The sequence below is a fragment of the Eucyclogobius newberryi genome, unplaced genomic scaffold (assembly GCF_026437365.1).
Source record: "Eucyclogobius newberryi isolate DKJ021-1_F unplaced genomic scaffold, fEucNew1.0.hap1 SCAF_14, whole genome shotgun sequence".
In the NCBI taxonomy this organism is placed as follows: domain Eukaryota; kingdom Metazoa; phylum Chordata; class Actinopteri; order Gobiiformes; family Gobiidae; genus Eucyclogobius; species Eucyclogobius newberryi.
The window spans coordinates 23748471-23776404 of record NW_027315768.1 but is presented as its reverse complement, the minus strand read 5'-3'; the positions used below and the strand labels follow the sequence as shown (position 1 = coordinate 23776404).

General features: G+C 40.8%; 1 protein-coding gene across 3 annotated transcripts in view; it reads right to left on the bottom strand.

The window, feature by feature from the left end:
• Window positions 1-27934, bottom strand: part of LOC140359862 (receptor tyrosine-protein kinase erbB-4-like) — a 338304-nt gene that overhangs the window by 127469 nt on the left and 182901 nt on the right. For all 3 annotated transcript variants that reach the window (XM_072445068.1, XM_072445070.1, XM_072445069.1), the window contains exon 2: window positions 20021-20172. In XM_072445068.1, coding sequence (XP_072301169.1) covers window positions 20021-20172 — 152 coding nt within the window. The remainder of the gene's footprint in view (window positions 1-20020; window positions 20173-27934) is intronic.

Sequence of the window (27934 nt, the reverse complement as noted above, 5' to 3'; positions counted from 1 at the left end):
AAACTTTCTTTGGAGTGTATCCGCAGTATCAAACTCTAATTTCTCTCGGCAGTATTAGACAGAGGACAGGTCTTGTCAACCTTGCTTAGAAAAGAGAGGAGACAGTTAGAGACTTAGAGACCACGGTGACACCAATCCCACATGGACGCCTTGTAACTCCATCAGAGCTGTGGTAATGACTGGACTCCTTCTGGGAATTCTCCAAATGGACTAATTTGTAATTGATTCAGTGCATTAATTACCGAGCTGGTTACGCCTGTGTCGTGGTTAATATTGTGCCAATCTGACGAGGCTGGGAGGCCCTACTGCAGTGGGACTGTTGGGGTGAGGCTGCTATTATTCAATTATAGGCACATATCAGAACGAAGGCAGGCTTAATCCGAGAGTAATCACTTCCCCACGCTGCCTTTGTGCAGCTACAGAGGGGTGGGGCCACCGCTGCTGGGAGATGTAGTCCTAGATCCACGTAGCTCATGGTTAGCGCTTTAATCAGACCCCCTAACCACATCGCACCAGGGCTTGAAAGTTTTCAGACAGCACAAAAGAGGATTCACCGTTTGGGCAAGTTTAGAGGGGGATTAATGTCTGCAACTACAACATCTCTATGTCTGGAAATGCGAACTCGTACACTTTTGAGTTACGGAATGTTTACAGCGTGCACAATATTAAGAGACGCTCACAGTCTTCAAGGTTTCTCAGATTAGGTTTAAAAAGAAAGCGGGCTAGACAATTTTTTCCTCCTCTGTTTCTTATTGGGTGAAGACTGGAGAACATGGGGCCAAACAGTCTCCAGAGATTAAGAGTTATTATAAATCTGCCCTGGCCCAGGTATAGAACCCACAAACTTCCCGCTGGGGAGCAAATTCTATCCGTCAAAGTAATTTTTTTTAATCATTAGTGTCCACAAAGCTCCTCGCACATCTCACAGTGTCTTTTAAATCATGTTTCTCTTGCTACTTTATATTTTACCATAGCAAAATATCATTAATAATGAATAAAACCTCGAGTTGGAATGATATTATGATGTCTCAAATGTTAGTGAGCACTGAAGTCGGAACAAAAGAGTTGAAGCAGGGGCCTCTGGGGTGACACCCTCCACCGCTGGAGCACAAACAACTTAATTACAGAAACACTCAGGTCCAAGTGCATCAGAATACTGTCCTTTGGGTGATTCATGTCAGAACTAAACAAGATCTTACAAGCGCTGCCTCCAAAAACATCGTTATATTCTAAAAACCAAGGTGTCGCAAAAGTGAACAAGATGGCGGAAAAGTCCAAAAACAGATTGCGACACACAACGCAGTATTGCTTCACAAGTAGAACAAGATTCAGTTGCAGTGATATGGACACTGTTTCTAAATAAGACGTTTTGACTTCCAAGAGTTTTTCACAATCTGCGGATCCATCTAGATTTAGTAAATAAAATGTGTTGTAAAAGCTTATCACATTCGTCACATGTTCTGCATCTAATGATATCATGTTTTCTAAATCACAAACTAATAAGAAGGCGCTGTATGAGGTCAGGGAAAGCTGATCTAAAGTCAGGCACACACTGGAAAACATGCTTGTGAAAACTAGCAACGTGCCAATTATGAGAGAGCTAAGAAGGGAAAAGTAAAACAAGTCCGTTCAAACTACTTTACCTTTTTTGTTAACAGTCATGAAATTAGGTTCTGTGTAAGTTTTTCAAAATGTTTCTGCTTCTGGACACTCAAAAACTCCACAACTACAACTACTACAACTACTACAACTACTACAACTACTAAAACTACTACTATAACTGCTACAACAACTACTACTGCAGCAACTACTACTACAACAACTACTACAACTACTACAACTACTTAAACTACTACTATAACTGCTATAACAACTACTACTACCGCAACTACTACTACTACTACTACAACTACTACAACTACTTAAACTACTACTATAACTGCTATAACAACTACTACTACCGCAACTACTACTACTACTACTACAACTACTACAACTACTAAAACTAATAAAACTACTACTATAACTGCTACAGCAACTACTACTACAGCAACTACTACTACTACTACTACAACTACTACAACTACTAAAACTACTACTTTAACTGCTACAACAACTACTACTACCGCAACTACTACTACAACTACAACAACTACTACAACTACTAAAACTAATAAAACTACTACTATAACTGCTACAACAACTACTACTACAGCAACTACTACTACTACTACTACAACTACTACAACTACTAAAACTACTACTATAACTGCTATAACAACTACTACTACCGCAACTACTACTACTACTACTACAACTACTACAACTACTAAAACTAATAAAACTACTACTATAACTGCTACAGCAACTACTACTACAGCAACTACTACTACTACTACTACAACTACTACAACTACTAAAACTACTACTATAACTGCTACAACAACTACTACTACCGCAACTACTACTACAACTACAACAACTACTACAACTACTACAACTACTAAAACTAATAAAACTACTACTATAACTGCTACAACAACTACTACTACAGCAACTACTACTACTACTACATCTACTACAACTACTAAAACTACTACTATAACTGCTACAACAACTACTACTACAGCAACTACTACTACTACTACAACTACTACAACTACTAAAACTACTAAAACTACTACTATAACTGCTACAACAACTACTACTACGGCAGCTACTACTACAACCACTACTACAACTACTACAACTACTAAAACTACTACTATAACTGCTACAACAACTACTACTACTACAACTATTATAACTACTGTAACTTCTACAGCAACTACAACAACAACTACTACTACTACTACAACTACAACTACTACAAATACACAACTACTGCTACTACTGCTTGTTTTATAACCCATGCAATACCACTTACACCAAAGGAGAACTCAGGCAGTTTTATTTGGCAGCTTGAGCCCATTATCATTTGGATGAAATGAAACAAACTCCGATAACAATCATGTTTAATTAAGACACTGAAGTGTTATGGTGAAATTAGATAAGGACAATTAAAAACACTGTGGTCCTCAGTGGGATGCTGGCAGAGCACGTCCAATAGTGAGGAATGAAGGAAGACCCCCTCTAGAGAGAAACATAAATCTACCTTAAATACCTCTACATGTACGTTTCATGTTAACCTTTCTTTCTTTTTTAGTTCATGGGTAACAGTGAAAAGTGATGTGATTTTTTTCAATATAATTATGTGCATAGGTTTAAAAAAACAAAACATAATTCATATTTTATTTGTTTTAATAGACTGTTGATAAGTTTGCAAACTTCCAACTGGGAGAAGTTTAAGTAAATCAAAGTAAAGTAAAGTAAACGGCCAACGTGTACTTTTTTTTACTTTTTAACTAGATGACCATAGTTACAACAGCAAAAATCTTGACATTTTTGTGAAGATAAAGAAAAATAATCATTCAGAAACGGAAATAATCTTTTGAATGGGAGGTAACATTTGGTGATTCACATAATAACCCACCAATTATGCTTCTTGCTGCATGTCTCCCATCTCTCTGTGATGATTCATCTTCTGCTTTTGCAATTACATTTCACTGGAATCAGAGCCTATCCCCGGAACCACTGAACACAGGATGCATCTTTGACTCTGGCCACCATTTGACTACATTGTTCTTAGACATTAAGAGACTTGAGACTGAACCAGGGATGAAGGAAGCCAACCCACAACCGTCCTATGACCACTATCTCTAAACAGGTCTATCTAGCACTTTCCAGGAAATAAGTTCAGCTTTTAGTAAGTAGAGCATTTTCCCAAATATGGTTGTTCCCCATCCTCACACGGCAGAGCATTTAATTGAGTCCTCGGGCAAGCCACTTCCCCCTCTTTGCCTCCAGAGTGAAGTTTATGTCAAATTCACTACCACCAACCATCAATTTTATGCATCATTCATTGGTAAAACTAAACTAACCAGGAACATTGTGAAAGCTTATCCAAGTTCATGAGCCTTACTTTTATCCAACATGTGTTTTTACCCCTGTAGAACTTTCCCCCTGTACCATCGATTACAAAGCTGTAAAAGTCAGAGCAATTTTCACTTCCCAGATAGGGATAGTCGCACTAGACAAAAGAAGGGGCCATTAACGATACGGAAGAAGGGGCCATTAACGATACGTAAGGTTCACGGTGGCGAACTCGTCTTTGTTAGCGCAGCACAATGCATTAATGCCACACTAAAAGCTGCAATCATATTTAAACAGACCGTCTTTTTAATTCTCTAGACTTCTGACTGTTCTTTTATTCCCTATCCAGCTCCAGTCTCTTTATAAGCCCCATATCACTGTCAGCCAATGGGATATTATCTGCATTAAATATTATCATCCATGTGCAATTAGGTTATTCACTGGCTATTTAGGGAGTGGAACATGAGTCAGTGCGAATGGAGGGGAGAAAGTGTCTTCCACACCACCTCAGTCAACTTTCTGTTCTTTCAAGTTGGAATTGGGAGTTTTTTTCACGTACGACTCTGAAGTTTTGAGATGAAAGTAGTATGTCCTTAAAGTGCGTATGTACAGGCTTTTTACAATTTTATCATTTTGACTTTATTTGGTGTATTTATACCTGTTGTACATATAAAGTATAGTTTTACAACAATCGTGAAAGGTATTTATGGGGGAAAGTGGAAAAATCTGTAGAATCTGTAGACAGGAAGTGACATCACTAGGGACACTCATTACTTTTAAAGGTTTATGCATAATTTAGACAAAATAAACAACTTTTTTTTTTGCCCAGTGTTTGCTGGGTAATTTTCTAGTATGATGTCATCAAACAGGAAGTAAAATTATAAACCTAAAAAATGTGCTATTCTGGGACAGCCTTTTATCATTCTTAGCATATTTCAATATATAAATCTTAACTGCATTTTAGTTCAATTAGTCGTCCAAACTGTCATAGGCACTTTAAAGAAGATGTATCCATTTTTTTATTATTTAGTTATAATCTATGACCTGTCCTAATTATTATATTTTATTAGTAAGTTTTAAACAATATTGATCGAAGACTACACTGACAAGAAAGACATAGAGTCCTTTAACTCTCAGATTAAAAACTGATTGTGCCTCTTAGCGCTGTCACTCATCATCACGACACAGCGCCATGCCGCCGGCTCCCGGTTTAACCATGTACATGCATCACCTTTTAAAACAACAAAGTGAATCAAAGAAAGTAAAAGTAGAGTCCGGGTAGTGGATGTGTGGAGTTAGGTGAACATGGGAATCTTCAAAGCACAAACTGTTATTAGTTACAATTAATATTAATTGTTTTGGTGCTTATATTTTGAAGCTGACAATAGTTTGTGCAGATGTGTAAAACTTGCTCAAAATGCGTACTAAAGTAAAAAATGAATTAAAAAACTATTATCATTACCTCCCTCTGTACCAGCCAATTACTACTACTGTTATTACTCTCTTACCTACCAGCAATATTACTTTTATTTTGGGCTGTTATACTTTCTTGACCAAAATGGGACACGTTCAAATAGCTCCCTCACACCTACTGTATGCCAACAGTTTTTCAAATTTTTTTTTCTGCCTGAATTGCTCTGCAAAAGTCGATAAACAGTTGAGTGAATGTAGTTGCCACAAGGACATGATTCTAAAATGAAAATGAAAAAGAGCAGGCAATAGAGAGTAAACACATTCAATAAACGACATTGTACGTATGGCAAAAACAGCCGATATGAATCTGTAATCCAAGCATTTTGTTTGTTAAGAGAGATGAGGAGGATGGATATGAACATGTTGGACTAAGGTGCATCAATGTAACATAAACAGCAAGTCAGCACTTTGAAACTCCTTTCTCCTACTTTTATTCATAAAGTGCCCATTGGAATCATCATTTCTCTGGGCAAAGGTTTTATTCATCCATATGAGCCAAAATGCCTCACAATACATTTACTTCCAAATCCTGTTTTATATGGATGAAGGCCGGTGTTGAAACGCATTAAGGCTCTGAGCGGTTAATTAAGACATGCCATAAACAATTAGCCTGTGTCATTGGTCGTCTGTCACTCTGAAAATCGAATTCATCTCACCTCAGACTGTGGCCTTTCCCCCACTTTTTTATCCCTGTATACAAGCATAAGTGTGTATTCATGGCAAATAAAGAATAAAGTTCCATGGTCCATGAAGCGTTCCTCTTCACCTTCTGTTTGAGAGGACAGGGTTTGTCTGTGGAAGAAGATGATGCAGAGGATGGGACTAAATTATCTGTAAATCTCATCTTAGTTTCTTTATGTGAAAGAAAAAACATTATAATACATAGGTGGTATCTTTTAAATTTAATTAGAAGCAGGGCTGGGTTAACGTTTGCATTTATACCCTTAGTTACAACATAAAGCTACTATACACTGTAATAATTTAGTTTCCAAAATATTTTCTGCAGTCCAAAAAAGTGACATATTGCACTTAAACTACATAAACAAATTCTATATTCTGTATGCTGTTTTGACACATCCCTCCTCTCTAGTTGGTTTATCCTGCACGGGTCAGGACCCCCAGGACCCCTGCTCCCCCTTGGAGAAACCCCATCATCACGTCCCGGTGGCCCATCTCCTCTGGCTTTTATTCCCCAAAGAAGCTGGTGAAATTGGCTGAGGGCTAATCAACATTTAGCTCTTCTCCGGGTGTTATTACACAGCAATTGATGGATGGTACAATTACAGGCCGTGTCACTTAGCTAAATGACTATGTAATACTAATGAGATTTTATTCAAACAGGGGCTAGTTAGCGCAGAGAGGAGAGGAGTGAGCTGGTGCTGCATGTGTAAAAAAGAAGAAACAGTGTGGTGCTAGGTAAATAAGATAAGCAGCTAACATGACAAATGAGTTGACCTTAGAATTAGCATATCATATTAAAACAACATTGGTGGTTGAGAAAAAGAACAGTTATCAGGTAAGATACACTGACTCAACAGTTTTAGTAATACAAATATTTTATTCTAATCATGGCTATTAAAATTAATGTGTTAACTAATGTGATTAATCAAAATAAATTGTTGCATTAATCATGAATTAATGCATATATTTTGACCACATATTATGCTGAGAGTTCCCTGAAAGGTGCTCAGGAGCAGCGCTGATATCGCACTGTTAAATTTGCACATACAATCCATCAGTTCAGTCCGGATCACTCCGCGGCCGGGCTCTGCTCCGTGTAGCAGATAATACCAACGACAAGTGCGCAAGTGCTGAAACATTACCATGTACATAGTCTTTTTATTGTAATGCAAACAAAACATGTCAAAATATAAGTACATAAAGATAGTGCATGGGTTAAAAACATTTCTTCTTTTTTATGTTTTTTACACAATACTAAATAATATGATGTATTGCATTTGTTCAAAAAAGGTTTTCTAACCAAAGAGACTTGGAGTAGATTCTCTCCACAGCACTATATTCAATTAAAAAAAAAAACATCTCCAGTGGAATGAGCAGATAGTCCTCTAGTCCTCACTGTACTTTATAGTTAAGATAAGATGAGATAATCCTTTAATGTCCACACAAGGGGACATTTTGTTGCTACACTGCAGTAGAAACAGGGGGAAAGGACAGATTATAGGTCGTTTCAAAAACACACTCTTAATAGAACTCTTATGAACAAAACAAAAAACTCTTATTAACAAAAACTCCTATCTTAAAGGTTGAATGGACAATTTTTTTTGCCCAAATCTAAGTCTTATTTCCTCGTTGCGTGGACGGCCGATTAGTCCGTATCAATCATGAAACGCACCTACCGCTCACCTGCAGCCGCGTCAGGCTCGTCCCCACGTTTCCGCGTGTCTAAGTGCATGGATCTATCATAATATAGTTCCCTCAGTGTACGGGGCAAAATGAAGACGGAGAAAGACAGTTCGAGCTGACTCATAAGAGACGGAAATCGACGGGAGACGAGAGATGCGATGTGCTCCGTTGCGCTAATAAACAAACGCACGTGTGTGTTGTATCAGTCCACACGGGGGAGTGGCATGTACACGGGGGAGTGGCATGTGCACGGGGGAGTGGCATGTGCACGGGGGAGTGGCATGTGCACGGGGGAGGGGCATGTGCACGGGGGAGGGGCATGTGCACGGGGGAGTGGCATGTGCACGGGGGAGTGGCATGTGCACGGGGGAGTGGCATGTACACGGGGGAGTGGCATGTGCACGGGGGAGGGGCATGTGCACGGGGGAGTGGCATGTGCACGGGGGAGTGGCATGTGCACGGGGGAGTGGCATGTACACGGGGGAGTGGCATGTACACGGGGGAGTGGCATGTGCACGGGGGAGTGGCATGTGCACGGGGGAGTGGCATGTGCACGGGGGAGTGGCATGTACACGGGGGAGTGGCATGTGCACGGGGGAGTGGCATGTGCACGGGGGAGTGGCATGTACACGGGGGAGTGGCATGTACACGGGGGAGTGGCATGTACACGGGGGAGTGGCATGTGCACGGGGGAGGGGCATGTGCACGGGGGAGTGGCATGTGCACGGGGGAGTGGCATGTGCACGGGGGAGTGGCATGTGCACGGGGGAGTGGCATGTACACGGGGGAGTGGCATGTGCACGGGGGAGTGGCATGTACACGGGGGAGTGGCATGTGCACGGGGGAGGGGCATGTGCACGGGGGAGTGGCATGTGCACGGGGGAGTGGCATGTATACGGGGGAGTGGCATGTACACGGGGGAGTGGCATGTGCACGGGGGAGGGGCATGTGCACGGGGGAGTGGCATGTGCACGGGGGAGTGGCATGTGCACGGGGGAGTGGCATGTGCACGGGGGAGTGGCATGTACACGGGGGAGTGGCATGTGCACGGGGGAGTGGCATGTGCACGGGGGAGTGGCATGTGCACGGGGGAGTGGCATATGCACGGGGGAGTGGCATGTGCACGGCGGAGTGGCATGTGCACGGGGGAGTGGCATGTGCACGGGGGAGTGGCATGTACACGGGGGAGTGGCATGTGCACGGGGGAGTGGCATGTGCACGGGGGAGTGGCATGTGCACGGGGGAGTGGCATGTGCACGGGGGAGTGGCATGTGCACGGGGGAGTGGCATGTACACGGGGGAGTGGCATGTGCACGGGGGAGTGGCATGTGCACGGGGGAGTGGCATGTACACTTCCACCTGCGTTCTCAAATCACCGAAAAATCGTCCATTGCGCCTTTAATAGGGAATAAGATAAGATAAGATATTCCTTTATTGTCCCACATGGAATGGAGGGGGGGAAATAAAATAGATAAATAAAAAAAAAAAAAAAAAAAATAATGATAATAGAATAAAATAAAGTAAAAAATGTACTGTTTACTCAAAGTGGCTGCATACCACAGGATTTGTTCTATGGAAAAAGGACACCGTTTGCACAATTGAAAAGAAACATAGCAAAGATTCACTTTTGTCACAGTTTACCTCATATTATCATGCAGAGATAACCCCCCAGTGCAGTCTGAATACTGACGCGAAGCCCAGAGGATTATGTGCCGTTTTCAATAAGAGCTCCTCTTATCAGCTGACCACTGTTAATGAGCAGAACATTGGTTTGTTCGAGCACACCTTTTCTATTCAGACTGACTAAGCCCTCGCTTCTTAAAAGACGCTTTCCCAATCTCATTTGCTGTGGGAGGAAATTGATTTGGATCCTCCAGAGAAGTTGTTCTGTATGGTTCACCTTTCTGAGTCGCCTGCACAGCGAGGAAACAGATATGAAGTTTGAAAGACATTGCTCTCTGTGTGGCACTGGGCTGTGACTATCTGCACAGGGAAATAGAGCCTGAGGATGCAGTGCTGAGCCAGAGGAGCGTTGTGTGGTCACCTTTCCTTTTATTAACCCATTGGCAGCAACTTATTGGAATTTCACACATTTAATGTTTTACTTTTCCTTTTTTTCAGACAGCTTTATGTCGGTTCATGGTTAGTAGCAAGCTGGATGAGTAGCTTATTTGCCAGTGCTTGTTGAATATAAGTGTGTCGTGAGGCATTACAAGAAAACACTTTTGAGTTATTAGGTTCACACATTGATTTAATTGAATATTTTAAGTTGTTTTGAGTGTCTTAAGTGGACAAAAATAAGTGCCAGTACTTTAATTTTCATGCGATTTAAGGGTCAAATAGGCTGCATAATATACCGTCTACTGTATTAAAACATGTGACTTCATTTTGGGGCCTAACCCACAGTTTGGGGACCCTTTCTCTGCCCACAACCTCTGCACATTCTCTTGACAATGAATTTGTCCCACTGCAGATATGAGTCTCAAACGCAGACACATTTACAGTCCAAACTACACTGGCAGGACAGAGTGAGAAGGGTTAAAAGCAGCAGCAGGAAGTTACAGCTTTAGTCACGATCAGAATAATAATGGTCATGACAAATGACGCTGCTTCTTATGTGAATATATAAAAGCTCCTTTTCCCTGAACATACATCTTCCAGTGAGTAACAATAATACAATTCAGTCTGGAGATAGAATACTACGACTTTAGATCATGTTTTGCTTCAGCTCATCTTAAACGGATGAATGTATCTCTTCTGAACCTCATTTGTGTTTACAAACTGTGTTCAGTCAATCTCAGTTATCATGTTCTCCAGCACACGTCCTGGATCTCCTCAGTGTCAGTCTGTAAGGTTCTGTTCTCAGAAATGGGTCCTTGACAGACAGTCAAAGCAGCCAATCGGTGAAGAGAAGAGGAGACAGCTCTCAGATCACAGAAAGACTGCTGCGCTGTGAAGTGAGAGATACTGACACGCTCCGAGCAGAGCACCAGGGCTGTTGAAGTCAGGGAGAACGTGCCGACCACTCAGAGAAGCGGTGGTGCTAAAAATGGGGTGTTTTTAGAAGTGGTGGTACTGAGAACTGTTGCATCCCGGCCCACTTAAAGCACGGCATAAAAGAAGAGAGAGTAAAACAATCACCACTGTCACATAGTGGCACTGTAGCAGGGACAATATTAGCAACATTATAAACCCCTTTTTATCCCTAAAAGGTTTGAATCGGGAATATTTTGGTTGGCAATGCTCCGCAGAATCTTTTCAACCTAAAAAGTGTCCATCAAAGAAGATTGAAAAACACTTGATGGTGAATTTATTCAACAAAATGATATTTGGTTGATGTGAGGTACAAAGTAGCCTATTACTAATACAAAATAAGAATTACACTGGGTCCTTGTCCTTGAAGCTTAGTGTCAGAGCACGCCTGCAGGCTTCACTGCCACATGTACTATTGCATCTGACCCAAAAAGTCACATTAAAAATATAAAGTTAGCTTTGGTGCCGTGAGTAACACATTTGGTTCCAGAAAATCAGCTTCTTTTATTCCTCCATTTTCTAGATTCTTGTAAGTTTAGAGTAATTAGTAAACATATATTTACTCTACAAATATTTTTTAAATGTTATTTTCGCTGCCAAAAATGATTTGGTCTATTTTAAGCATCTTTCATTCAACCACCAGTTTCCTCTCCACGGCTGTTTCTGTGCAGCATTTTCCAGGAGACAAGCCGAGAGAGCGAATGGCCAACAGAGTGAAAGAGAGAGTAAATGTATCTGTCAGTCAGACAAGAGGAGGTTTTAACCCTGTCGCTCACAAACACAAATCATATGGAAATGTGGTTGTTTAAAATGAACACAGAACACACAAAGTGAGTGTCACCTCCTCCTCTTCCTCGCACCATCATCTCCTCCTGCAGCGCTCGCAGAATCTTTCATTTAAGCTGCTGCTGTCCCCGACATCACACATTGTTTTTTCTTCTCACACAAACTGACACAACATCCATTCAGTGACACCTCAGAGAAGCACTGAGAATTTAAAACGCTCTGTACCCATTTTTTTTTGTACTCAACAGTTTTTTGTTTTGTTTGTAAAAACTTGTACCAGTTTTCAATGTTCAGAATGTGCAATCATCTGCCTGATCCCTTTAAGTGATATGTAGCCCTAGAGGGTAAATGTGTCTACTAAACCCAACCTTTTAAGATAAGATAAGATAATCCTTTATTGCCCACACATGGGGAAATGTCATTGTTGCAACGCAGGTAGATACAGAGGAAAAGGACAGATAACTTATAGGAAGTTTGAAAAACACTCTTAATAGAAGATCTCTTATAAACAAAAACTCTTATAAACAAAAACTCCTATCGACAAAACCTCTCATTTCCTAATGAGGAATGGAGGGGGAAAATAAATAAAGATAAAAATAAAATAAAATAAAAAACAGCTAGCGTAAGACAAGATAACACTAATAATTATGGTTTTGTCACACAAGTCTTCAGCATTTAGTCAAATCTCTTGCTTCGTTGTATATAATATGCAAATTCTTTCTGTATTATTTGTATTTGCGTATAGAATGAATGGCGCCTGCTCACATAAAGAATGCCCATTTTCTCCTCTCCTCCTGTGGTCTGTTATAACATAAGAACCACAGACAAATACATTCACAGTTGTCATGGCACACAACGCACAACACTGCTTTTTTCTGTTGCGCTTCTTTACGCAATTCTCTTCATTAACCAATAGACTTTCAAAGCACAGAACCAGCAGCACTGTCCCGACATCGCACACGGGACGCTCCTCTTGTCAATCTAATCCCTGCCTAACCTTCCCACTGTCCAGGATCTCATAGGCTCTCCAGTAGTCTCACTCGTGGTCCGCACTGTCCTTCGTCGTGTCAAATTACAGTGATGGAAATGAACTTGAGGGGACGCTAATTGCAATTGTCAATCCAATCTAGGTCAGCGCTGAAAGACAGGGGCTCCCTAGCACTTCATCAGTCTTCATTAATATTGAAGGAGTTTGCAGAGAAGCAGGGGGCAGCGTAATCTGCACTCATCTAACGGCGTATCAGAAATTAGGAAGCAGGGGAGGCCACTGATGGAGCCCCGGGGACAAATATGCCAGTCAAGAATGTACGGGAAAACTGCACATGATGCTTTGAAATGCAAATTGTGAAATGGTGCGACAGTTGTAGTTTAAAAGTCATGTTGCTCTGTGGCTCATTGGTAAAGCTTTGTCCAAGAATAGTTTGTCTTAGTCGAATATGCAGTGCAACTTTCCTCCCTAAATGATGCTGTTTGGGTCCCATTTACAACAGGTTTGTCTCTTCTCTGTAGCCGCTGTGTGATTGAGCTCAAATATAAAAATAAGATGAAGATGTTCCTACTTTTCTTTACTACGAGTCACCATAAGTCCAGACATGAATACATATTTTGAACCAATCATGTATCACTAAGTAAATGCAATCAATGAATGAGTTTCAGCTTCCAGTCAGACAGATGATTCGACCAATGGTTCAGAGTCTTCAATACAAGCATAAATAAACATTATTCACACACAAACTAGTGATTGTTGTCAGTTGAAAATATTTAGTTTAGTTTAGATTAATATGGCAAATTGAACCAATCCCTGGCAAATAGTTACTGGGTTCAACCTTTGTGGAAGTTTTTATATCTTATCTTATCTTATATCATCTCATATCTTTTGGCCATGAACAGTTTCCTTCTCAAATGTTTGAGTAAAATGATCGTACTACTATAAGGTTTTCATACAAAAGGATTTTCAGTGACATCTGTGTCTCAATTGAATGTTTAATCTCCTCACTTTTCACTTAGTCTGCCGCTCGCCCTTTACAACTCGTCTTGCCTCATATAACCTTTAAATCACAGCTTCGAGACTCTTGCAAATGTTGCGGAGTGTGTTGCATAATTTGCCCGATGGACCCGTCTCCTCTCCGTGGCATTGAAACATGGAACAAAGTGTCTGATTGTGGCCTGGAAGGTTAAAGCTAGATCACTTCAGACCAACTGCACTGGGGGATTCCCTGGATGCCCCTCAGTGCACTTTCCTAACCTGTTTTCAATAACTAAAATGTGTGTGACCGTTGCATGGGGAAGTTTTCTTCAATTCCCTCCCATAAACACGAGGGAAGAAGAGTTCCGGAGATCTTTAAGCAGGAGTGTTTCATACTTCATTGTTTTACTTTTACTTTTACATAAAGTTTTAGCTGAAAAATAGCATGTTTTTGGTTTATGGTTGGTTTTCACATAACACATGCGTCCTTACTGTGAACAGGTTTGCATCTCCACAAAACTGACTAGTACTTGGTCAAGAACACCTGATGGTTTCCATGGAAATGTTCCACGTCCATGTCCTCTGATGAGACTGAAGAGCGGTAAACAGCTGAAAATCGGAATTTCCCTCTGGATCAGATCAATCCATCAAAGTATCTGCCTACATATGGTTTTACCAATGAGTTATGACGGCTGGAGAGAACATCGCCATGGTAACCAATTGTAACCAAAGGATAGTTCCAGCAGCCATGTTGTGTTGGACAATTCTACAAGAAGGACTCATACAAACTATAGGGAGCTGCTCTTTTTATTCATAGTTTTGTAATTCATATTTGTATAATTTATTCTTTGTATTTACCACTTAGCACATAGCTGATTAGCCATGAGCTAACATTTTATTTTTTCTCTTTTTCCCCCCAGAATTAATTGACTGTATTTGTACTTACGGAACGGATTGGCGGGTGGTCACTGTTGAGCTCTAGAGGCTAATATTAAATTAAAAAGCCATCGACAAAAGAACGTTTGTCACCAATAACATATTTGGATCTTGTTGTGCATGTCTGTGCCTGCAGTGGAGTCTGTGGCACCTCTGCGGCAGAAGAGTCATTTGTGTGACAGGAGGGTCAAGAGAACACTCCATACAAGGGTCAAGCGAGCCGCAGACAAGAGCCACTACACTGCAAGTACTTTTAACAGCTCTGTCAGCACACTGGGTTTAAACACCTTTATAATACGACCTTTTGTTACAATCAAGACGTTTTAGTCATCAACTCCAGCTCTGTATGGCAATTTCAGAGCAAATGGGAAGCACAAGGGCAACTTCTATCATTAATACTTATTTCCAAATGCCACAAATGATATATCATTTTCACTAAAACCTATTTATGTGTGATTCTTTAAACAAATGACATTTTATTAGTTTGCATTGTGAACTCAATGCATCATTTCTTTTGCATACTTTATGTATGAATTGCGCCCTTAAGATAAACTTGCCTTGACCAAATGATGCATGGAAAAAATAAACACAGACATAACATAAATATAAAGAGGATTCCAGGCAGAAAAGAATGCATTTACTTTATATGCTCCAAAGCCAAAATACATGTCGATGGCTATAGGTTCTTGCTGAGAAATTTGATTATTGCATAATTCATCATGTTGTGTTCTGTCTAAATGTAAATATGTTTAGTTTGACAAACATTAAATAGACAAAATAATGTAAATGTAGTTCAAGAATACATTTCCAGTTTTTGTCTATACGTACAAATATGAGGATAAAGAAAAAGCGTCTCCAAACGACTTTATTAATCACTGCCTGTGTTGATTCATTTGTCCTGGAAGCCGTTTGGAAGATGGACTCTATTTACTGCTGGAGCTGTTGCAGGGGCTTTGGGAGGCAGCCATCAATCTGGGGGCTATCTGGAGAAGAACGCACTCGCATCACTTTCAATCACCGCCTCAGACAGCTGCTATGGTAAACCAACCGCGCACAATAGTTCTTCCCTTCCACTCCATCTCCTCTCCTCTAGCTCAAGGTGAAGTGTCCCGCTCCCCGGAGAGCCGTGTTATTAATCTGTTTTATCATAATAAAAATAATATTGCCTAAAAATACATGCCGCGCCCTGGCCTTTCTCTCCCTCGCTGAGTGGCACCCTGCGTTCCTAATTAGCATCTTCAATTAACCCATGGTAATTGGCGAGCGGGAAAAGGTGGAGGAACCTGGCATGTCGGCGCCACCAGGGAGCTGCTGTGTAAATGAGAAAGTTGGCTTCGACCCTTAACCTACAAACATACACCTTTTTGGAAGGGAAATGTGCGCCATGGCAAATATTATACAGGGGAGCAGGAAAGTAGCAATACACACAAGCTTTTGAAGAGCTACTATTTCAAGTATATGTATTTTTAGACAAGGCAATTATATAAAATGCTTTTTTATCGTCACAAGAGGCGTAAACCTACATCTTTGGTCGAATAACAAAGTAGTAGGTAACATTAAAGATACGTTTTGTGTATTCATTATTAGACAAATAATAGAAGCAATGTGTGATGATGGTAAAAGTATCTCTTAAGTAAGGCCTCGAGATATTTACAAATACTTATACAGAAAATTACTAGTAAACAATGTATTTATAATGTGAAAGGGCAGATTAAACTCACAATTCACTCCCAAATCTCAACATGAGTCACTACACGGCTTCCACTTTTTGCTGCTGTGACTATAAACCCATAACCCCTCCCCCAAAATAACATCAATATAAATTTGTAATAATGAATAAAACAAAACAATTGTAAATGGGTTGATACGTGATGTTTTTAAATGAAAGCTCTACAGACAATTCCATGGAAATAAAAACATGCCTGGAGCAGAGTTCCGACATTGGAGAATATTTGAAACTTTAAATATTTTATTAATTGGCACTTTTGTCTGTGTTTTTTATGTTCCTGAAATGAATATGCCACATTTACTAGTTTTTCCAATATTGTGAACAACCATAACGAGCTCTTTGTATCAGTAATCTTAAGTAGGTACTGCATTGAAGCAAACACAACCTTAGATCGTTGAACACATCCAGTATTGTTTCCCCATCAACTAAACAGTTCTATTGTGAATGGCTGGAGCAGTATTGAAGTCAGTTAGACCCATTACCTCTACAGGGGTCTAATGGTGGCAGTTTACCATCTAGTATTGCATTGGTTTGTTTTAAATCAGCAGGGACATTTTCAATATCACTCTGCAACACAAAGAGCACATAATGACCCTGCCTGACTGCCTGGATCAATCCTGATATTTGCCTGTCAACAATCTAAATGCACAACAGATGAGAAATAAACTCCTGTATTAACACATGTAAACAACGCATTTAACCAGCTTGGCAGCATTTCACGAACGTGTACCTTAAAACAACAGCTGGAACAAACAAAAACAGGAGTGAAGGAGGAGTGAGGGAGGAGATATCTTCTGTATCTGTAACGAAATTGAATACTTCTTCCATCACTGGTCTGCTGCCATGGTTCAAGATGTCGTTTCTTGTGCCCTTCAAAACCCTAAATGCATTAAAAAATATGATTGCACGGTTACCAAATCACAAAGGCTGAAGCTATAATATTGTCCTTCATCTTTTTATGAGGAAAAAAGTAAAGTATGTATGTGACCTCTTCCGAAATGTATGGGTTTCTTGTATTAGCAGTTTGTGGGTCAGTTAAAAGTGCTAAAAAAAACAATCTGTTTTGTTCCCGCACATTTATGTTGAAAAAGCAGCTCCTGGAGTCAAATTGAGACCGCTCTGTGCTCTCTGCATTAAATATTGAAATGTGCACTGTGAACTGAATCTTGTTTTAAATTGCAAATCTAATCAAAATAGCCATTACATTTGTTTTCCCCTCCTAAACCTCCGTGTGCAGCCTCACAGCAAACCACCTCACTATTCTTACACATCCAAAACAATCATTTCGTCCCATTGCTTTATAATCACACCGGCCAGGACCAAAACACCAAACGCAGCTTTGTTGTGGGACGGCCAAAGTCTCCCTGTGGGCCTGTTCACCCACAGAGCAATACCGCCCAGTTATTCGGTCAGCGCTTTATTGTACCACCGCCCTGGCCGCCCAGATTGACGGACTGAAATCAATCGGTAGTTGATGGCTGCAGCAGTGCACAGTGCAGTCAGCAACGGTCCACGGCGATGTTCTTGAGTTGCACGTTGGCAAAGGTCAAACGAACAAGCTGATTTCACCAACAATTCAGCGGGTTTTTTTTTTCTGCAAATTTGACTAAAGTAACTTGAACTGGCTCCACATGACCTCTCATTACAACACCATTACTGCCCCGGGCCCCTAAGGTCCACTGTCTGTCACACGACCAAAGGTTTATGTACATGTCTGCCAAACTAAAGGGGACGTAAGCGTTTGTAGAAATGTTTTTAGCTTGGTACAACACAGGCCACATGCACTGCCAGTCCCAAAAAAGTCACAATGTCCCTAAATTGCATTCATAAAGCATTCTTTGTCCACATTATAACATGCTCATGAAATATAAAAGCAATGGCATACAACTCTTAATATTTCTGGACAAAGTAAAATGCATTAAATAAATACAAAAACAATACATTTCCTTATCTTCTTTTTTTTGCACGTGGAGCCTGGCATATGTGCTGCCTCCTTAACCACCCGACCGCCAATTGTGTCGACTTATGTGTTCCGAAAGTGATCTGAAAAATATTTAAACTTCCACTAGACTTTTGAGATCACATGAAGCTCCTCTCTCTTAATGCATATCTATGGCTACATTTTCTATGGAGAATATAGGTTAATCATCTTCTATTCATTATTACCTGATTATGTTCAATCAAATCTTACAGTTATTTGGGGTTTGATTATTCTTGGCCTCGGACACAATGAGAGGCTATAATCAGCTGGACACTCAGTCTGATTACCCCTGATTAGAACTACAGCCTCTTCTCTTATCAGCGGCTCGGGGCCAGTGAGTGCGGGGCCCGAGCAGCAGCAAGGTCAATGGTGAGAAAGTTCAAGCTGGCAACTTTTTTGGCAGCAATTTCAGATAAATGGGCATTTGGAGGCCAATTTTCAGCCAGAGAAATGACTGCACAGAAAGAGTTCAGAGAGGAGAAGGATGATTTCAAAAGCTCTGGGTTGTCCTGTCTATTGAGGTTATGTTTTTGTCATATTAAATGCCCTAATTTTGAGATACTTATGTGGCACAATAGTTTAATTATGCAGCTATCATAAAAATTAGCTGTATAATTGAACCATGCACTCAAAACATTTACCTACATTGTTTTTTGTATCTATATTGTTATTTTTTTTTTTACTTTATCGTCATTTATTATACATTTTTGTTCTTTGTTGTTTCAGTTTTTAGCTTAAAAATAAATCAATATGCAAAATATGCTAGTTTTAATGGATGATTCAAGTTCTGACACAGTCCTACATAAACTACTCGCAACACAAATGATAAAAGTGAAAATATATCATGTATCAAACCTAATTTAAACATGTCTCAGCTTTACAGTGCGCAGAAGAAACACAACACAGACACGCAACGCTCCGCAAATTGTCAAAGGGGGTGAAATGTGTCAAACAATTGCCGTCGTAGACTCCAGCTCAGCGTCGAATCATTTTCTGCTTTGCTAAAAATACGAGCGTGTCTGAAGGATTAATGAGCTGTAATCCTGTTTCCTGACTAATCATTCTGTGTGCAAAGCTGTGGAGGTGTTTTCTGACTGCTCTCTGTCATTTGCATGTGATTTTATCAAACAAACATTGCAATCAGCCGCGTGTAATAACATTCGAATCACAGCGTACAAATTCATCAACTCATTTATGGCGGGCACGTTTATTTATTCCTGCAGGATTTATTAACCTCTGAGATTTTCCAACGGGATAGGTAGAAAGAAGCGTGTAAACTATTGCTATTTGATGGTCTCAAAAGAAGGAGCACAAACTCAAAATACAATGCCTCAGACCAAGGACAAGTGCATAAACTCCTCAGACTGACTAAAATATAAAAATTGATTGAACGGTTGAAATCCTATTGTAATTGTGTAATACATTATATGCAAGGACAACATGATTTGAAACTCCTGTCACTCTCAAGACCCACAAGAGTTTATCAAACACATTTTCAATTTGGATGTGAATTAAAAGGAATAAATCAAGTAACATACTATGTCTAGACAGATCCAGGAACTCAAACCACATTCATGAAACCAGCAATTTTGTCATTTCAACATCGGTTTAGTCATTTTCTCACTTTCAAAAATCTAGATTCTACACTTTTTCTATTCAATTTGATGCGCTAGCTTGTTCTTCTTCTCGTGAAACTCTGATCCCTTCAGCAGAAAGTCTTCGGTCCCCGTGATACTCGCAGGTGCTTGTCCTCGTGTGCATGCAGGTGTTCAGTTCTTACCCGGAGGAAGGTGAGGTCGCGGCTGCGGTCGATGCTGGTGATCTCCAGATTGCCCATGACCACCTCGCAGTTCTCGTAGTACTTCCTCAGCGTGCGGTACTGCTGCTCCAGATCGGACAGGGTACTCAGCTTGTTCTCCGTCCCAGCACAGACTGAAACAGAAACACACAGAGAACAGGTCGATTATGGAACATTTGGTTTTCTATAACGCTACAATCTGGGCGGATTAATGGTGGCCTTGTGTTTTGCGGTGTTGTGGTGATATTGGCAGACTTTTTGTCCCTAACACACAACTGTTCCGGGTTTCATACTGATTTTTAAGGCCAATGCCAATGGCGAGCTTTTGATGATCCGATCACAGCAATTTATTTGTAGTGCACGTCTCTCAGATGTGGAGAAGCCAACAACAACAATTACTTCATTAAAAAATATCTTGTGGAACATGTGGAACTGAGGGCACATATCATATTGTACTGTGTGAGTAGGAATGTCACAATATCAACATTTTGTGTCATGATTATTGTGAGAAAAACAATGATTGTTCACGGTTACATGGACCATGACTGAACAACAGTGACATCTCATTATTCCTCAAGCTTGTGTTGCAAAATCAAACTTTCTGAATGACAAAATAAAGTCAATGTGACAAAAACAGCCAGATAAAATGTTCTTTACATTTAGATATATTTTTGGATTATAGTTTGACCTAATATTACTTCTAAAATCATCACAATTATTCTATTTGACTGTGAGGATTAAACAACACCACATATAAAACAAACATCAGATTCTGTGAGCGGCGCTGTTCCAAAATAACAAATACTTTACTTCTAAAAGCGGCGAGTAAATGTCCTGTGTAATGCTAGTTAAATACAGCAGCACATTTCAGACCAAGATAAAACAAACCCAAATGTCCTCTCACTTTGAGGCTATAAATGCACCAGTGTTGTCTTTGTAATGAACTGTTTTGCTTTTGCTAAAAGAAAGTGAAATGTTTTATATTTTTGTTCATCCTTTTTTGACCTCAGTTCTGTGATAACTATTCCTATTCATGCAGAAAGTAGTCCCTGGGCTGATATTGGGGTAAGGTTCATTAAGGTCTGGTTCTTGATGAAAAACCCACTGAATAACTCTGAGATCAAATGGGCCTAATTGCCTGGTCCCACCGCAGTAAATAGAAGACCAGGGACCTATTTGGGAGAGTTTGTTACTTCAGATTGCACACAATGTTCGGATCAACTCTAAATCAAATGAATCAGACAGTAAGCCTAATTAGTTACATTTTTAACCTCTAATAACTAATAACCTCCAGCAACTAATAATTATTGTGGTCATTGATTAATCTGGCAATTATTCTTCCAATAAATTGATTAGTTCTTAAGATTGCAAAATATTTTTTTAAGGAATAAAACTAAGATGACATTAAAGAGATGCAGCTAGAGAACATCTTCAGAGAGTATATGGGGTATGGGTATGCATTATCATTTTAAACGCAAAAGGCAACATTTATTTTGGAGTGAATACAGCTCAAATCTCAAATAATTGTACATGTTTATACTAAATTAATGTAATTCCGATTATGACAATGCAGTGATCCTCAATATTTTGCACTAGATCTAAACCACGTTTGTAACAGGACTATTCCAGGACTAAACTAGAGAAATTGTAAAATTTAACTGAAACAATTATGTCCAAAGAATCACCCAAAGGTAGACATAAATGTGGATCAATTTGACTGAAAATTAAGCAAACACTAAGTGCAGAGAGTTCTACATTCCAACTGTAACTGTAATATATTATGATACTTTATTAATCTGGCTCACGCCAGATTGATCTGTGTCTCACGCTGAATTGAGTTCTTCACATGAACCAATCTCGCTTTGAAAAACAAAACAGTCTGTATTTCTCCTAAAATACTATGATAGTCGGTGCGGTTGTTTCGGTTTTTGTTTTGACTTCCGCCCAAACCTCAGTCCTGCTCTGTGATTGGCCCATTTATCACTGGTAGGGACTGCAAACAACTCGGCGTGAACAGTATGGATTCTTAAGAGTTTGTGAACTCACAAAAATCGCATGCTGGCAATGTTAATACTTTACATTAGTGTATCAGAAAAACATGAGTGCAAAAACACAACTCTGTGCATATGCATCAGCTCAGAGCAGACATTTGTTCTCCTCTAACATTCTCACTCAGACTCATTTGTATTTGGTGAGTGTCTCCTTCACCTGCCCCTCTGCACGCTCCGGGAAAGGGGAGCCATCAGTGTGACAGAGGGGTGACGGCTGCACCCTGAAACGTGTCACATCGTCACCCATGGGCGCCTGGCTCCCGCTCAACACTTCCGCACTCAAAAGTCTCTGTACAGGCTTTGAATCTTGATTTCAACCCCATTGTCGCTTCTGTACTGTAATGTACTGTCTGTTATGGCCATTTCAACAACCTTATGATAAAGATGTACAGCTCATTTCAGCTCATTTCCAGCCTCCGACAGGATTAGTTACATTTAGCGACGTCAGGTGAATTGTAATAGTTACAAACGTAGTCTGTGTTTCGAGTCCTGTGCGAATCATCCATGTCTGTTTACATTTGTTATGTTTATGCTGCATTCCAATTGTCCACGGAGGTCGGAACTCTGCCCTCTGAGAGACGGTTTCTCAAAGTTTCTGTGTTCAAGCCGTCAAATCAGAAAGAACTATGACCAATACATAACATAAGGAACTTCCGGTTGAGGTGGAACTCTGTTTACTGAAGAGGAGCACGAGGGAAAAGTCTCGCAGCTAAAATATGCAATACAGTAGATATGTGTAAAATGTCAATGTGACCAACAAGTCATATTTTCTCTCGAGGTCAGCAGCCCTGTGGATCGCGTCTGATGGCGGCAAACTTCTGAAAAAAGATGAATAGGCTAGAGAGACCGCCGCCATGGTAACATCCATCCATCCATCCATCTTCTACCGCCATGGTAACATATAATAACCAATGTCCAGTCCTCGCAGCCATGTTGTGGTGGAACATGTTACGTTTATAGGAGAAGGTACAGGTACTCAAGGCTAAAAAACAAACCCAAAATAGAAGAAATGCTAACAAAATGAATGATAGGTTATTGTCATATTTCATATTTCAGTGGGTTTTGCAGCTTGTTCCTGTTAGGGGTCGGAGCCTATCCCAGTGACTTTGGGCCTAAGGCGGGGTACACCCTGGGGAGAGCTTGTCGCAGGGTTAATGAAATAAAGTGAGTAAATGTGGCTGCATTATATCAATATCAATATTCAGATGACATTTTAACAAAGTGAATGGAACCTAAAAAAAGAGCAGAAATATCACTTTAAATCCATTGTTTAAATTTTGTGTTTTAATTATAGATGATACAACAACATTTGCCATTTTTCAATATGGATGTAACTCCCAACTCTTTACATAGGACACACTTTCTGCACTTTCAATCCTGTTAAGGGAGTATATTTAAACTTTCCCACAATGTTATTTTCCATGTACAGTAGACTTTGTCCTCTAAGCCTTATCCCCGCGCACAAAACTGATTTCCTTTCCTATTTACACTGGTCATTACAGCGTGGATACATATTGGGGAACGAGAATCCTGGCTTGCAGCAACGAGAAAGACAAATGGGACTGTTTAAAACACAACCTGGGTCCCCGGTGATATTAGACAAGTAGAACAATTCCACTGTGACCTGGACAGTACCCATATGAACTGCAGGTGATTAGCTGGTCCGCACATAGCATAACGCGCTATTCAGCAATGATATATGGTAGACCTGGGTGTATTCAATAACAGTTAGTGTGGGCTGAGGGGAGCTGAGCGGGAGGCTCATGAAGGGGGGATATGTGTAATAAACTGTTATTACACCTTTGGGGCAGGCCACTGAGATCACAGGAGCAGGGCACTGATGTTTGGAGAAATGTGCTTTTATTCCTCGTGGCTGCTGAGGGAGGAAGCAGCATGCAACCCAGGGAGGAGTCGGGTCAGCTGTGTCCAGGGGTGGGACGATATTGAATTTTGGTGTTTTGATCACGATAAATAGTATTCACCATTACTGACATATAACAAAACAAAAGAGAAATCCTTAATTAGGCCCGAGCCCCAGCAGGGCGGAGGGCCTATTGCTCCCGCAATGCTGCCAAAGGCAGCGTTGCAACTGGCAAGTACAGTGAACTAGCCCATGCCGAAGGCATTGATCATGCATACTTACTCCTGCTATGACAGAAAAAGTCGACAACAGCAGTTGACAACAGCAGTGCGAAGCGCTGCATTCCTCCAAAAACCCTCCTGGCATCGTCCCGTACGCGAGAATCCATGCCTGCGGCATGGGCCATGCTTGTATCTGCTCAAATCAATGGAAGTCTATGGGGAGTGGGCGGGGCATCCCGACGGAATAGGGAGTGACGAGCGCGTAAGCGCTCGTAATGATGATTCCACCCCATGGCGGCATCGGGAAGGCTTAGAGCTTTCAAACGATGTATCATTTGTTGTTATAATGGAAACGGCTATATTGTTTTTGCTACAAATATTATTAGGCCCGAGCCCCAGCAGGGCGGAGGGCCTATTGCTCCCGCAACGCTGCCGAAGCATTGCAACATGCGCAGCCCGCATGTTTGGTACCCCGTCGCCCCTGGCAAGTACAGTGAACTAGCCCATGCCGAAGGCATGGATCATGCATACTTACTCCTGCTATGACAGAAATAGTCAACAATGAGTGAATGGGCGTAGTCCATTCACTCATTGTTGACAACAGCAGCGCTCGTAATGATCATCAAGCACTCGTAATGATGATTCCACCCCATGGCGGCATGGGGAAGGCTTAGAGCTTTCAAACGATGTATCATTTGTTGTTATAGTGGAAACGGCTATATTGCTTTTGCTAAAAATATTATTAGGCCCGAGCGCCACAAGCTGGCGAGAGGCCTATTAATCTCGTAAGGCCGTGCGAAGCACGGCTGCGAAAGTGCGCACGTAGTGCGCACGAAATCGAGCGCGAAGCGCTCGCCCACTTCCAAACACTCACTAACGCACTTCTTCACTCATGCACGCCCCGTGCATACTAATTAGTAGTAGGAAAATGGAACATTACCGTTGTAAACGGCGAAGCCCGTGCAAAAGTGCGCACTAAACGAGCACTTTACATTGAGATGACGACCGCGAAGCGGTCGTCATCCCCATATAAAGCACTCATTTGCGCTAAGTACCTCACGAATACGTTCCCCATCTCTTGCATGTTCCGTGCATATGCATGTAATGCAAAAATTGAACATTATTACTGTATAGAGGGCCAAAAACACAAAGTGGGCGGTGCCCACTCAAAATTAACGAAAGTACCCGTCAGTGACCAGGGACCCACACCATGAGGTAGGAAAGCGCGAGCGCTTTCCGAAAATGTATAGTTTATGATATTTGAAAAATGGGAAACATTGTTTTCGCATCGGAATATTATTCTTTCTTCTTCTTTCTTCTCGGGACCAACCCCCCTATTTTTCACCCAGTGAACATTGACGAAAAGTCACAAAAATTTGCACACCTCTAAAAATCGTGCCTCTCTACATTCTGGCTATTTCCCTTTTCTAAAATAAAAAAAAATGGCGCGTCAGCGCCCCCAAATGTACCAAAAATGCATGAGAGATGGGAAATGACCCCAAAAAAATCTGATCGTAGAATCATGAAATTTGGCGCAGAGGTAGATGGTGACAAGAGAAGTAAAAAATATTATTACGGCAACGCCGTCCGCCCAACCAAATGTCGGCCATATTGCTTCAAAAATGGCTAAACATGACTTTGGAGTTTTTCCAAACTTTTACGAACTCCTCCCAGGGCGTTGGCCCTAAAAAGCTGAAATTTGGTGAAAATGCTACTGAGGAGTGGGACATCAAAAGTTATCCAAATTACATTGATACCTGTCACGGTCTCTGTGCGGCGAAGCCGCAAACTGCAGCAAGAATTTCAGAAATCTCCCAAATTTTACATTTCTGCCGTTTGCGCAGATAAAGTCCGAATTGCGTCAAATTAGAATCAGTTGTTAAACTCTTTGCCCTAAACCTACTTGAAGTGAAATAAATTAATTTGGAGCCACAGCGCCCCCTACAGATTTTATATGGAGGTTAAATTTTTAGTTTTGCGAAATTATATGAAATTTGACACACAACTCAATTTTAGAATCCCCATCAAAAAAGTCAATGAGACCCATGTCATAATTGTTATGGCGTTGCCGTAACGATGACCGAAACCTTCCATGTTATTCCAATGGGGAAATCGCCAGAACATGTTTACACTTTAGACTTTCACAAACTCCTCTTAGGGCGTCAGCCCTATTAACCTGAAATTTGGTGAGACTCATCTTCAGGGGTGGACCATCAAAAGTTATCCACATTTTTATTCAAAGAGTCACGGTGTCTGTGCGGCAAAGCCGCACATTTTGCCAAGAATTCAAAATAAAATAGCTTTTTGATGGTAAAACAAAGGGGAGAAGATGTGACAGCGTCACAGATTCAGCAGTAGGCGTAATAAAAGGACAATTGGGGCGCGTCAGCGCCCCCTCCTCTTGCGGCGTGGCGGCGGCGTAGCGAGGGCCGATCATTGCCGCTTGCGGCTATATTTATTTTTATTTTCTTGTTCTTCTGCTTTTTGATCTCTAATTTGACCCCCTGAACATGCTCAAAAACTCACCAAACTTTGCCCAAAATTCAGAATCGGCGAAACATTTTATTTTTTCTGAGCCATTTTTGTCGACAAAAATGACAAAAAAAACCAAAAAAAAATATTACTGTGGCCACGCCCCTATGGCCGCCATCTTCCTTTGAAAATGAAAACACGCTGTGTTAGCCATTTTGTTCACGTCAAACTTTGACGAACTCCTCCTAGGGCGTTTTTCCCACCGACTTCAAAATCGGCGTACGTCCTCTGGACAAGTGGGGCATCTAAAGTTATCCAATTTTTTGAGATACCTTTTACGGTCTGTGTGCGGCGCAGCCGCAAAGTTGGACAACTTATTTTGGGATATTGCAGATATAAAAATTGCTACCATTTGATCAAAACAAGTCCGATTAGGACCAAATTTGAATCAGTTGTTCAACTTTCTAGTTTGGACCAGTTCATGATGACAAAATTGAAATGGGCGCAATAGCGCCCCCTACTTTAAATTAACATTGAAGGTCAAAAATTAGTTTTACCAACATTTTCTAAACTTTACCCAAAATTCTATTTTGGCGTCGCGATCAAAAAAGCCAATCAGACAAATGCCTTAATTTTTACGGCGTAGTCGTAGCGATGACATAAACCTCCCATGTTATCCCTTTGGGAAAACCGCTAAATCTCTTGAATATCCACATTTTTCAGTTTCACACTTTAACAAACTCCTCCTAGTGCGTTTTGCCCACCGACCTCAAAATCGGTGTACGTCCTCTAGACAAGTGGGGCATCTAAAGTTATTCAAAGTTTAAGGATAGCTTTTACGGTCTCTGTGCGGCGGAGCCACAAACTTTACCCAGAATTTGGACTATTTGGCCTTCAGAGTGGCCTATAAACAATAGAGTTTTTCCAAATGACATAACATTTTGCACACAATTCTCATTTGCCATCCCCAAATAAAAGTATGGGAGCCAAAGTCATATTTTGTACAGCATAGCCGTAGCGATGACAGAAACATCCCATGTTATTCCTATGGGGAAACCGCAAAAGCTCTAAAATGACCACATTTTTACGCTTCACACTTTAACGAACTTCTCCTAGGGCGATTGCCCGATCAAGCTCATATTTGGGGAAAATCATCTACACAAGCGGGGGATCAAAAGTTATTCATATTTTGATTTTAAGTGCTACGGTCTCTGTGTGGCGGACCCGCAAATATATGTCACAAATGGGAAAAACGCCAAATCCTTGAAATGTTCACATTTACGCTTCACAC